Source organism: Vipera berus, assembly GCF_964194415.1.
Source record: "Vipera berus genome assembly, chromosome: W".
In the NCBI taxonomy this organism is placed as follows: Eukaryota; Metazoa; Chordata; class Lepidosauria; order Squamata; family Viperidae; genus Vipera; species Vipera berus.
In genome coordinates, this window is record NC_138210.1 from 74,321,110 (window position 1) to 74,334,113 (window position 13,004).

General features: G+C 50.7%; 1 protein-coding gene across 6 annotated transcripts in view; it reads right to left on the minus strand.

Annotated features, from left to right (window-relative positions):
- Positions 1-728: 728 nt before the first annotated feature.
- Positions 729-13,004, minus strand: part of LOC308676619 (lysine-specific demethylase 6B-like) — a 97,289-nt gene continuing 85,013 nt past the window's right edge. For all 6 annotated transcript variants that reach the window (XM_081342543.1, XM_081342544.1, XM_081342546.1 and 3 more), the window contains 3 exons: positions 12,856-12,982; positions 5,252-5,422; positions 729-3,080 (listed from right to left, as the gene is read on the minus strand). In XM_081342543.1, coding sequence (XP_081198669.1) covers positions 3,057-3,080; positions 5,252-5,422; positions 12,856-12,982 — 322 coding nt within the window. In that variant the 3' untranslated portion in view covers positions 729-3,056. The remainder of the gene's footprint in view (positions 3,081-5,251; positions 5,423-12,855; positions 12,983-13,004) is intronic.

Consider the following 13,004-nt stretch of genomic DNA (forward strand, 5'->3'; position numbering starts at 1 on the left):
CCTTGGGCCCAGGCCAGATGTTGCTGTTTGGGGGGGGAGGGGGAAACAAAAGGAAAAACAGCCCACCCCCCCATTTTTAAAATCTGAATTTTTATTTTTATTTTTATTTTAAAAAAAAGCCCATCCAGAGAGGCTTGAAAGGTGTGGCTTAAAAGTTTGGGGTGCATTGCCCTGGAGTTAATTGGGGCGCAGGGGGAAGGGTCCTTGAAACACCCCCACCCCCAGCCCCCCCCCGTGCCCAGTTTGGGACTCCAAAGCCAGGAGACACTCCCCACCGGGTTGGCAAAGCAACATTTCCCAGGTTAAATAGGCCTCTGCTTTCTCCACACACACACACACACACACACACACACACACACACAAAGCCCCCCCCTTTTAAACAATGGGGATCCCATGCCCCCCCCCTGCCCGCTTTAGGCATCCAATCCCGCAGCTCACAGATCAAAACGCAAAAGACAAAAAAGATGGGAGAAAAACCAACAAACCACCAATAACCAGGTTGGTTTATTATTATTATTATTTTTAATCTCTGTGAGTTAATTTATTTACTTTTCTTTTTTTTTTTACATTTACAAAATAAGATTTTGCTTTCTCCTCGTCCCCCTACAGTACATGAAGGATCCGTGTTTGTGTGTGTGTGTGTGTGTGTGTGTTTTCCCAAAAAAGTTTTAACGAGATCTTCATCTGTTTTAATTACAGTGTGTTCCGGGGGGGAAAAGGGAATCTGGGTTTGTTTCGTTTTGTTTTAAAAAAAAGTGCAGGTTTCGGAAGAAAGGTTTTATTTTTTTACAGTGTAGGATTAGGATGAAATTCTGTTCAGGAGGAAATCAACAAATGAATGAGAATCAACTTTTATTTTCTCACCACCACCCCCCTCGTCCCCCCCCTCCCCACATTTCCCCCCCCTCCCCGTCCCACCTAACCTCGTGAGAAAACTCAGCTTTACGTCCAGGAAACAGTCGACAAAAATAAAAAACATTTAGAAACTCCGTAACAATTCCAGAGAGAAACTCAAAAAAAAAAACAAAAGTCTGACCCAAAAAACAACAAAAAACTTGACTTTAAAAAAAAAACCCAACATTTTTTAAAAAAGATTTTTCTTTTAAAAAAAAAAGCTGGATCAACAACCAAAAAAAAAAAAAAAAAAATCCCCCCTCCCCATAAAAGACCAATAAATAGAAAAAAAAACCATTATCAAACAACCAAAAAAAAAAAAGACATATAAATTAAAAAAGAGAGAACATTTATAAATTGTAAAACGATTCTGACGCGCGGAGGTACAATTTTTTTTTTTTAAAAAAAAAAAACCACACACACACACACACACACAGAGAAAAAACGAGAAAAATTACCCCAAATCAGACATTTTTGTTTTCTGTTGGTTGTTTTTTTTTTAAAACAAACGGAGAACTGTCTAGCTTTTTTTCTTAAAATAATAATAAAACTTAAGAGAGAAGCCAGTTGAATTCGATAAAAAAAAACACACAATTAAATAATCACATCGGTTAAAAGATGAACTAGTACGGGTGGGGGTGGAGAGTTAAGGACATTGAACAGTTAAGGTGAAAAGGAAGGATTTTGCGTTTAAGTTACACACCTAACAACAACCGTTAACAAAAGCTAGGACAGTGTTGAGAACGTTTCCCCCACCCCACCCCGCCAAATTTTGCCAAATTTTTTTTTTCCTCCCATCTACCCGTCTGTCGTTGATTTGGGGCAAGCACCATATATATATATATAACCCTTTTCGCACAGGGTTGCGAGTTTCGCTGTCCGGCGTGTCGCACGGTCAAAATCCCCCTCCCCTCCCCGTGCGCCTTGCACCGACAACTTTCGACTGCACTTGTGTATGTATATATATATATATATTTTTGTCTGTTTTGTGTATTTTTGTTTTTAAAAGCAGTTTTCTAATACAAACCAGATTTTTTTTTCTCCTTATATTTATATATATATATATAATATATAAAACGATGTAAGAAATCAAATGTCCATCAGAATAATTAAAAAACACACACGCAAATTGTCCCTGGCCCCGCCCAGCCAATATATATAAATCAATGTACACTCTTTTGACCCCCCCCCAAAAAAAACCAGAAGTTCATCCAGAGAACTCAACCCATAAAAGTTCTGTTAAGAAACCCGTATTAATATATTTTTTTGCTTGCTTGCTTGCGTTTTTTTTCCTTTCTGTTTTTCCAAACTTTTTTTTTTCTCTCCCTCAAAATTTCCAACCACACACACACCAAAGGGAAGGGGGAATGTAAATTAAACGAACAAATAAAAATAAAAATAATAAACCACGCCAGGCAGCCCGGCGAACGCCTCTGTTCCACGAATCCGTAAATGCTCGTGTGAACGGGCTGCAATGTTTTTTTTTTTCTTCTTTTCGTTCCTCTGAGCCCATGATGCTCATCCCGGGGAGGAGGGCGGCGGGGGGGGGGGAAGGCACGCGGAAGTTCGACGCTAAGAGGGACGCAGATCCCAATCCCCGTTTAGGAACAGAGTCATCATATTCATCATCACCGTCCGTTTCGGGTCAAAAAAACTTCATTGTTCTTCACCCCCCTTTATTATTTATTTATTTTTTTTAAAAAAAGTTCAAGATTTATCGATCGATTTATTGTCTTGTTTTTTTTTCTCCTCTTTTCGTTTCCCCCCCCCAAAAAATAAAATAAAAAAATTTTCAGCACCACCCAGGAAAATTAAAAAAACAAAAAACAAAATTAAAAATAAAAATAAGGAGGTTCGTTGTGTGTGTCTGTGTGTTTTGTTTTGTTTTGTTTTCGTTTGAAGAAAAAGAAGAATAAATTAAAAAGGAGGGTCCGTCGGGAGGAAACAAAGCTTGTGGCCGGATCCGTGTCGCTCCGGCTCGGGGCGGGTTTGCGAGGAAGCAACGGAGGGGAAATTGAGGCTCGGCTCTTTTTTTTCAGAGGGGGAGGGGAGGCAGAGAAGGGGGCTACAGCACCTTCTGCCCCCCAACACTCACAGTGGGAGTGGGAGAAACTAGCACGGGAAAAGTGAGCCCAGACATCGGCGCCTGGGGGTGATATGGCTCATCTTGAACTCGGCGCCGCAGCCTGCAAAAAAAAAAAGAAGGGGGGGGGACATGTGTCAATCAGGGACCTCCTTCCCAATCCTCATTTTCTTCTTCCTTTCTCTAATCGATCTGGAGAGGATCTGGGCAGGATGGCCATTTCTCCCCCCCCCCCCCAAAAGGACAGGTGCTCCTCATCTTACGACCAAATTTCCATTGCTCAGAAAGACACCTGTGAAGTGAGCTTTGCTATTCCCGGCTGTTAAGTGGATCACACACACACACACCCTTGACTTTGCCTGTCAAAAGGTCGCAAAAGGGGGATCACGTGGCGGACCGTCGTAAATACGAATCCGTTGCCAAGCATCTCTGAATTTTCGATCGGGGGATTGTGGGAGATGCTGCAACGGTCGTAACTATGAAGCAAAAGCGGTCGTTAAGTCACATTTTTTTTCAGCGCCGTGGTCACCTTGAACGGGTCTCTAAAAGGACTCTCTGTTTAAGACGGCTGCTTGCCGAAGCGGTGAGTGCTCCAACACTGGAGGTTTTTAAGAAGAGACTGGACAGCCACTTGCCTGAAATTGGTTAGGGCTTCCTGCTTGAGCAGGGGGTTGGACTAGATGACCTCCAAGGTCCCTTCCATCTGTTATTCTGTTATTCTTTCTTTCTTCCTTCCTTCTTCCCTCCCTCCCTCCCTTCCTTCCCTTCTCCAACACTGGAAGAAGAGATTGGACAGCCACTTTTGAAAAGGTCTAGGGCAGGGGTAGGCAACCTCGGCTCTTTTATGACTCATGGACTTCAACTCCCAGAATTCCTGAGAGTCCATGAGTCATAAAAGAGCTATGGTATTAATTTAATTTGACATAATATTTATAGATCTAGCTAAGCTTCCTCATGATTATACACATATAATATGAGACACGCCAACATGCATACAAGAATGAAATGTCAAGCATAATTATTCTGACTCAGGAATTCTGGGAGTTGAAGTCCATGAGTCATAAAAGAGCCGAAGTTGCCTACCCCTGGTCTACGGTTAGGGTTAGGCAACCTTGGCTCTTTTATGACTGGTGGACTTCAACTCCCAGAATTCCTGAGCCAGCATGGAGGAACTATGGCCCCTTCATGACTGGTGGACTTCAAACTCCCAGAATTCCTGAGCCAGCAATGACTCAGCTTGGAAACCTCTCCCTTTCCCCTCAGCCTGGCTGGCTCAGGAATTCTGGGAGTTGAAGTCCACGAGTCATAAAAGAGCCGAGGTTGCCTTACCCCTGGTCTAGGGTCTCCTGCTTGAGCAGCAGGTTTGACTAGAAGACCTCCACGGTCCCTTCCAACACTGTTATTCTGTTATTCCTCCTCCTCCTCCTTTTTAAGAAGAGACCGGACAGCCATTTGTCTGAAATGGTAGAGGGTTTCCTGCCTGAGCAGGGGGTTGGACTAGATGACCTCCAAGGTCCCTTCCAACTCTTCTTCTTCTTCTTCTTCTTCTTCTTCTTCTTCTTCTTCTTCTTCTTCTTCTTCTTCTTCTTCTTCTTCTTCTTCTTCTTCTTCTTCTTCTTATTATTATTATTATTATTATTATTATTATTATTATTATTATTATTATTATTATTATTATTATTATTACTTGGTGGAGCAGTGGGCTAATGCCTCCTTAAGTGACACCAGCTGCCTGCAATTAGTGCAGGTTCGAGTCCCAGCAGGCTCAAGGTTGACTCAGCCTTCCGTCCTTCCGAGGTAGGTAAAATGAGGACCCAGATTGTTGGGGGCAATTAAGCTGACTTTGTAATAATGCCGCTTGGGGGGGGTGTATGAAAGCCCTAATAAGCAGGCATATACATAGAATGAAGGCTACTGCTAAGCTTGTAAGCCGCCCTGAGTCTTCGGAGAAGGGCGGGATATAAATGGAATTAAAATAAAATAAATAAATAAAATACTACTACTACTACTATTATTATTATTATTATTATTATTATTATTATTATTATTATTATTATTATTATTGACTATCCGTGCAGCTAAGTTGGCCGAACAGCTCCGCCAACAGGGCAGGAACCGCTGTCTAGGGGAGAGAGTGATTTAATTTTCAGAAATAGAAAAGGGGAATTGAGTAGAGGGGGGCGGGGAAGGAAACCTTCCGGGCAAAATGATCTGCCAGAGGTGATCCGGGCGAAAGGATCTCCTCCCCACCCCACCCCACTTTCAGACCCTCACCAGGGTGAAGCTGTCGTAAATGTTGATCAATTCTTCGGTCTTGTACTGTTCCAGCACCACGACTCCGTGGAGGGAGGAACTGCGCTTGCGGGCGCAGGCCTCGCAGTGCACCAGGTAGGTGTTCTTGCTGCCGTTCTCGCTGGTCACAAAGAGGATGTTGAACACCTCCACCTGCCGGGGGGGGAGGGGGGGAGAGAGAGGGAGAGAGGGAGGGTCAGTTCCCCTCCGACGAGGCGGGATTCCCCCCCCTTCCCTGAATCGCCCCAAGGAATCCGAAAGGAATCCACCGAGGTTGCTAGCCCAGCTCCGCTCCCTGCAGTGAGCCACTGAACCGTCACCCGGGAGGCTTTTAAGGAGAGACCGGACAGCCATTTTGTCTGAACTGGAATTGGGTCTCCTGCTTGGCCAGGGGGCTGGACTAGAAGACCTCCCAGGTCCCTCCCAACTGTGTTATCCCATTAATTAATCGGTGGAAGGGTTGCCCTCCAGAAGCTGCAGGTGCTCCATCCCTGGAGGCTTTTAAGAAGAGGGGGCTGGACTAGAAGACCTCCCAGGTCCCTCCCAACTGTGTTATCCCATTAATTAATCGGTGGAAGGGTTGCCCTCCAGAAGCTGCAGGTGCTCCATCCCTGGAGGCTTTTAAGAAGAGGGGGCTGGACTAGAAGACCTCCCAGGTCCCTCCCAACTGTGTTATCCCATTAATTACCGTATATACTTGAGTATAAGCCGACTCGAGTATAAGCCGAGACCCCCAATTTCACCCCCAAAAACTGGAAAAAGTTATTGACTCGAGTATAAGCCGATCCGCCGTTCTGCAAGCCTCTGCCGCCAGCAGAGGCTCGATCCGCCATTTTGCAAGCCTGAATACACAGGAATACCCTGTGTGGCCGCGGCTCGTCGGCAGGTCTCCGTTCCTCCTGCCGACCTTTGGGGAGGTTTGGGCGCCTCCCCAAACCTCCCCAAACGTCGGCAGGTCTCCGTTCCTCCTGCCGACCTTTGGGGAGGTTTGGGCGCCTGCCCAAACCTCCCCAAACCTCGGCAGGTCTCCGTTCCTCCTGCCGACCTTTGGGGAGGTTTGGGCGCCTCCCCAAACCTCCCCAAACCTCGGCAGGTCTCCGTTCCTCCTGCCGACCTTTGGGGAGGTTTGGGCGCCTCCCCAAACCTCGGCAGGTCTCCGTTCCTCCTGCCGACCTTTGGGGAGGTTTGGGCGCCTCCCCAAACCTCCCCAAACCTCGGCAGGTCTCCGTTCCTCCTGCCGACCTTTGGGGAGGTTTGGGCGCCTCCCCAAACCTCGGCAGGTCTCCGTTCCTCCTGCCGACCTTTGGGGAGGTTTGGGCGCCTCCCCAAACCTCCCCAAACCTCGGCAGGTCTCCGTTCCTCCTGCCGACCTTTGGGGAGGTTTGGGCGCCTCCCCAAACCTCCCCAAACCTCTGCAGGTCTCCGTTCCTCCGCGCAGACCTGCCGACCTTTGGGGAGGTTTGGGCGCCTCCCCAAACGTCCCCAAACCTCGGCAGGTCTCCGTTCTTCCTGCCGACCTTTGGGGAGGTTTGGGCGCCTCCCCAAACCTCGGCAGGTCTCCGTTCCTCCTGCCGACCTTTGGGGAGGTTTGGGCGCCTCCCCAAACCTCCCCAAACCTCGGCAGGTCTCCGTTCTTCCTGCCGACCTTTGGGGAGGTTTGGGCGCCTCCCCAAACCTCGGCAGGTCTCCGTTCCTCCGCGCAGACCTGCCGACCTTTGGGGAGGTTTGGGCGCCTCCCCAAACGTCCCCAAACCTCGGCAGGTCTCCGTTCCTGTTTGGGGAGGTTTGGGCGCCTCCCCAAACCTCCCCAAACCTCGGCAGGTCTCCGTTCCTCCGCGCAGACCTGCCGACGTTTGGGGAGGTTTGGGGAGGCGCCCAAACCTCCCCAAAGGTCGGCAGGAAGAACGGAGACCTGCCGAGGTTTGGGGAGGTTTGGGGAGGCGCCCAAACCTCCCCAAAGGTCGGCAGGAGGAACGGAGACCTGCCGAGGTTTGGGGACGTTTGGGGAGGCGCCCAAACCTCCCCAAAGGTCGGCAGGTCTGCGCGGAGGAACGGAGACCTGCCGAGGTTTGGGGAGGTTTGGGGAGGCGCCCAAACCTCCCCAAACAGGAACGGAGACCTGCCGAGGTTTGGGGACGTTTGGGGAGGCGCCCAAACCTCCCCAAAGGTCGGCAGGTCTTCGCGGAGGAACGGAGACCTGCCGAGGTTTGGGGACGTTTGGGGAGGCGCCCAAACCTCCCCAAACAGGAACGGAGACCTGCCGAGGTTTGGGGACGTTTGGGGAGGCGCCCAAACCTCCCCAAAGGTCGGCAGGTCTGCGCGGAGGAACGGAGACCTGCCGAGGTTTGGGGAGGTTTGGGGAGGCGCCCAAACCTCCCCAAACAGGAACGGAGACCTGACGAGGTTTGGGGAGGTTTGGGGAGGCGCCCAAACCTCCCCAAACGTCGGCAGGTCTGCGCGGAGGAACGGAGACCTGCCGAGGTTTGGGGAGGTTTGGGGAGGCGCCCAAACCTCCCCAAACAGGAACGGAGACCTGCCGAGGTTTGGGGACGTTTGGGGAGGCGCCCAAACCTCCCCAAAGGTCGGCAGGTCTGCGCGGAGGAACGGAGACCTGCCGAGGTTTGGGGAGGCGCCCAAACCTCCCCAAACAGGAACGGAGACCTGCCGAGGTTTGGGGAGGTTTGGGGAGGCGCCCAAACCTCCCCAAAGGTCGGCAGGAAGAACGGAGACCTGCCGAGGTTTGGGGAGGTTTGGGGAGGCGCCCAAACCTCCCCAAACAGGAACGGAGACCTGCCGAGGTTTGGGGAGGTTTGGGGAGGCGCCCAAACCTCCCCAAACGTCGGCAGGTCTGCGCGGAGGAACGGAGACCTGCCGAGGTTTGGGGAGGCGCCCAAACCTCCCCAAAGGTCGGCAGGAGGAACGGAGACCTGCCGAGGTTTGGGGAGGTTTGGGGAGGCGCCCAAACCTCCCCAAACAGGAACGGAGACCTGCCGAGGTTTGGGGAGGTTTGGGGAGGCGCCCAAACCTCCCCAAACGTCGGCAGGTCTGCGCGGAGGAACGGAGACCTGCCGAGGTTTGGGGAGGCGCCCAAACCTCCCCAAAGGTCGGCAGGAGGAACGGAGACCTGCCGAGGTTTGGGGAGGTTTGGGGAGGCGCCCAAACCTCCCCAAAGGTCGGCAGGAGGAACGGAGACCTGCCGAGGTTTGGGGAGGTTTGGGGAGGCGCCCAAACCTCCCCAAAGGTCGGCAGGAGGAACGGAGACCTGCCGAGGTTTGGGGAGGTTTGGGGAGGCGCCCAAACCTCCCCAAACGTCGGCAGGTCTGCGCGGAGGAACGGAGACCTGCCGAGGTTTGGGGAGGCGCCCAAACCTCCCCAAACGTCGGCAAGTCTCCGTTCCTCCGCGCCCTGCCTGCCTGCTTCTTTCCGCTGCGGAAAGAAGCAGGCAGGCAAGGCGCGGAGTTTGGGGAGGTGCGCGCGCACCTCCCCAAACCTCCCCAAACTTCGGCAGGTCTCGGACGGCGGTGGCTTGGGAGAGGTGCGGGCGATCCCGGAAGCACCAAAGCTTCGGCCGCGCACAAGTCCTCGGTAAGTTTTTTTGTTGACTGGAGTATAAGCCGAAGTGGAATTTTTCAGCCCAAAAAGTGGGCTGAAAAATTCGGCTTATACTCAAGTATATACGGTAATCGGTGGAAGGGTTGCCCTCCAGAAGCTACGGGTGCTCCATCCCTGGAGGCTTTTAAGAAGAGACTGGACAGCCATTTTGTCTGAACTGGAATTGGGTCTCCTGCTTGGGCAGGGGGCTGGACTAGATGACCTCCCAGGTCAACTCTGTCGTTCTCTTAGCTCCGTCATCTACCTAACGTTCTCAACGCAAGACAACAAAACCGCTTCTCCGCCGTCTCTCCCTCCGGCGGTCCGCCTCCCAGCCCCATCGAGGCCTTGTCAAAAACTCTCAATTTTAAGCCTGCCCTAAATGTAAATTTTTCCATTTTAGCACACCCTTCGAAAACTGCAAATCGGCTTTTCTCAGCTGGCTTGGCGGAGGACAATGGGTGCTGTAGTCCAAAGGGAGTCGCTGAACTGACTGCATTTGGACCGGAGGCGACATAACCGAGGTCCCCGCTTCACAGTTTTACTGACCGACTGGGTGGAGGGCTTGCAAAATACGGTACAAAATACAACGATACGATCATACTTTTTTTAAAAAAAAAATGTCTTTATTTTCGATCAATATCCTCTCCCGGGTACATGTCGAACGGAAGAGGGGAAGGGCACCAGGACTTGAGTCCTCCATCAAGGTCACCCAATGGGCGACGTTGTCCTCCCTACCTTCTTAGTTAGGAGGGGAAACCCAAACAGGGGGTCCAGTTTGCCATCTCGCTGGAGGATACTGGAGATAACACCAAGAGGTGATGTAAGACAGGGGTCTTTAAACTTGGCCCTTTGATGACTTGTGGACTTCAACTCCCAGAATTCCTCAGTCAGGCACGCTGGCTGAGGAATACTGGGAGTTGAAGTCCACAAGTCATCAAAGGGTCATAGTTCCCTCACGCTGGCTGAGGAATTCTGGGAGTTGAAGTCCACAAGTCATCAAAGGGTCAAGTTTGAAGACGCCTGATGATGTAAGAGAACAGTTATGGCCCAGTCTCTCCATCCAGGTCTCCCCTTAGATGGCCCGTGAAATCCACACGCAAGTTTCTCTCCCAGGGCTCAGTCTGAATTCAGGAAAATACGACAAACCTTGATTGACTGTAACTCCACCCCTTCCTCTATCAACCTTCTTCCAAGGAGAGGAGGCCACAGATGGGCCACAGATGGTTCCTATCCACTAGACGGAGACCTGAGGGTGCCATCCTGGAAGAATGCCCATCCTAGAGAAGACAGCAGACCAGAACTTCTTGATAAGTCAGAACTTCTGGAGCCAACACACCAGTAGCGGAAAGTCACAGCAAAAGTTGTCCACTTCCTGAAGACCCACAAATGTCCATGAGAACATCCCAAAGGACGCTTCCATCACCTCAACCTATGCTTTGCCTATCCAGATCGCCACTGGGCCAAACATGAACAAGGTTATGGATGAGATGTTTGGCTAGAGACGTTACAGGTTCTCCTGCTTGAGCAGGGGGCTGGACTAGAAGACCTCCAAGGGGTCCCTTCCAGCTCTTTTCTTTTACTTTCTTTCTTTCTTTTTCTCTTTCTTTCTTTCTTTCTTTCTTTCTCTTTCTTTCTTTCTTTCTTTCTTCTTTTTTCTTTCTTTCTTTCTCTTTCTTTCTTTCTTTTTTTTCTCCTCCTCCTCCTCCTCCTCCTCTTCTTATGGCCAGTCAAATTTATCCATTCTTCTGAATGTCCTTCCTTAAAAGGAATGCTCTACAGATGCAATATGGTGCGTCCGTGCGTGTGTATGTGTCTTCGTTCCGGATCTTGCCCAATTCGTTCACCACAAACCATCCAAGGTGGAACCGCTAAATCCAGAAATGGACAGAAAGCATCGGAGGCTTTAGCAGAGAGCTGGGAAAAGATGGGACTTCAACTATGGACTTCAACTCCCAGAATTCCCGAGCCAGCCACGCTTCAGCAGATGCCCTAAATTGGAGATTTCTTTTCTTTTCTTTCTCAAGAATAATTGTCTCTTTAGCAGGATTGAGAAGAAAGAGAGGCGGCAGCAGTGTGTGTGTGTGTGTGTGTGTGTGTGTGTGTGTGTGTGTGTGTGTTTCCCAGGAATTCCACCCAGAACCCGCCCCCCCCATATTTTGAGTTCTTATCGGGAAAGCTTCTCCAAGGGTTAACGGTGCCACGTAATTTCCATTTGGCTTCTTTGGGGCAGGAAATACAATTCTGGGGGGTGCTGAACCAACTTGGCAAAGTATATGAAGGTCTCGCCTCGATCCTTGCCACCAGAAGCTGTGAATGCTCCATCACTGGAGGCTTTCAAGAAGAGACTGGACAGCCATTGGTCTGGAATGGCAGAAGGCCTCCTGGCTGAGCAGGGGGCTGGACTAGATGACCTCCGAGGTGCCTTCCAGCTCTGTTATTCTGTTTAAGTTTGGAGTCCCAAATATCTTACGACTTGGGACTTGGCCCCTGCTCTTGGTTAGCAGCCCAGTCTTGTCTGATTCGCAAAGCCAGCGTCTCACTGGCTGAGTCATTCCTGATTGTTCCTCGGTCAAGTCGAAGCTTCCATTCATCCACGGAGCTTCCACCATCTTTCTGAGCTCTATGTCTCTCTTGATTTTTTTCAAGGCTCTTCATGGAAGTTCCCGGCCAGCTTCCTCTGAACTCGCTGAGTTGTGTCCAGGTGGCTTCCGCACCCACCTCCAAGACTTCCCGATGAAGCTTCTCCTCCGTCGTCCTTCCAACTCTGCAACGGGGCTTGACCCAACTTCCTTTTCCTAAATCACAGATCCGGTCCTCGACCAACTTCTTTTTTTTTCCCCCTTCTCGGTTGCACCTTCTTCCTTCTCTTCTCGTCTTCCTTTTCTTCTCCTCTTACACAACCGCGCGCATCATACTCACTGTTGTTGACCTCTTCACCTCACTACGGTTCCACGTCTCCACCACTGTTGGGCACGAGGGTGGGGGGGAATTAAGAATGCCTTACTGGAGATGGGACAGGAGGTACACAGGTAATTTAAAAACACACAAAGCTAACACGCGCCCTGTGGCCGGAAACCTTCGCCGGGACCCTTTGGGGAAAGCGGGTGACGGTCGTCACGATGACGACAATGGATCGATGTCTCGGAGGCCACACCGAGATGGCCCGGGAGAACCTGTCCCCGCACCCAACCAAGCACGCGTTGAAGGACCTGCTGCAAAGAGGGTCCCTAAGGCGGGTATCCAGGAAGACCAAGGCTCCCTCCGGGCCCAAACGGTGGGTCGGTCTGGAACCCGGAAGGGGCAGCAAGTCAGGACCCCCCACCCCTGACGCAGCATCAGCTGCGGAAAAGAAGCAACGGAGAACAGGGACAGAGAGACAGACAGACAGAGAGAGGGAGAGGGAGCGAGAGAAAGAAAGAGAGAGGGACCGAAAGAGAGAAAAAAAGAGAGGGAGAAAGAGAGAGAAGGAGGGAGGGAGAGAGAAAGAGGGAGAGAGAGAAAGCGAGGGAGAGAGAAAGGGAGAAAGAGAGAGAGAGAAAGAGAAAGAGTGAGAAAGAGGGAAAGACAGTGAAAAAGAGAAAAAAATGGAAAGAGAGAGAAAAAGAGGGAAGGAGAGAGGGAGGGAGAGGGGAAGAGGGAGAAAGGGAGGGAGAGAGAGAAAGGGAGAAAGAGAGAGAAAGAGAAAGAGTGAGAAAGACAGAGAAAAAGAGAAAAAAATGGAAAGAGAAAAAGAGGGAAAGAGAGGGAGGGAGAGGGGAAGAGGGAGAAAGAGAGGGAGAGAGAGGGAGAAAAAAAAGGGGGAGAGAGAGAGAGAGAAAGAGTGAGAAAGAGAGAAGGAGAGAAAGACAGTGAAAAAGAGAGAGAGAGGAAAAGAGGGAAAGAGAGAGAGGAAGAGGAAGAGGAAGAGCCGCAGCGCATTAAATCTGCAGCCACCATCACCACCACCACCGCCGCGGCAGAGACGCCCTCGGGCCCACCAGGCGGGCTCTTACGTCGCATTCGTTGCAGTAGTAGGCCGGCTCGTCCTTCACCCGACCCTGGTAGGCGATCTTCTTCCCGGATCGGAGGAGGCTTTCCCGCTGGACCTGGCCGTGCTTGATGGACTGCATCAGGCAGTACCTAAATAAAGGAGAGGAGAGTG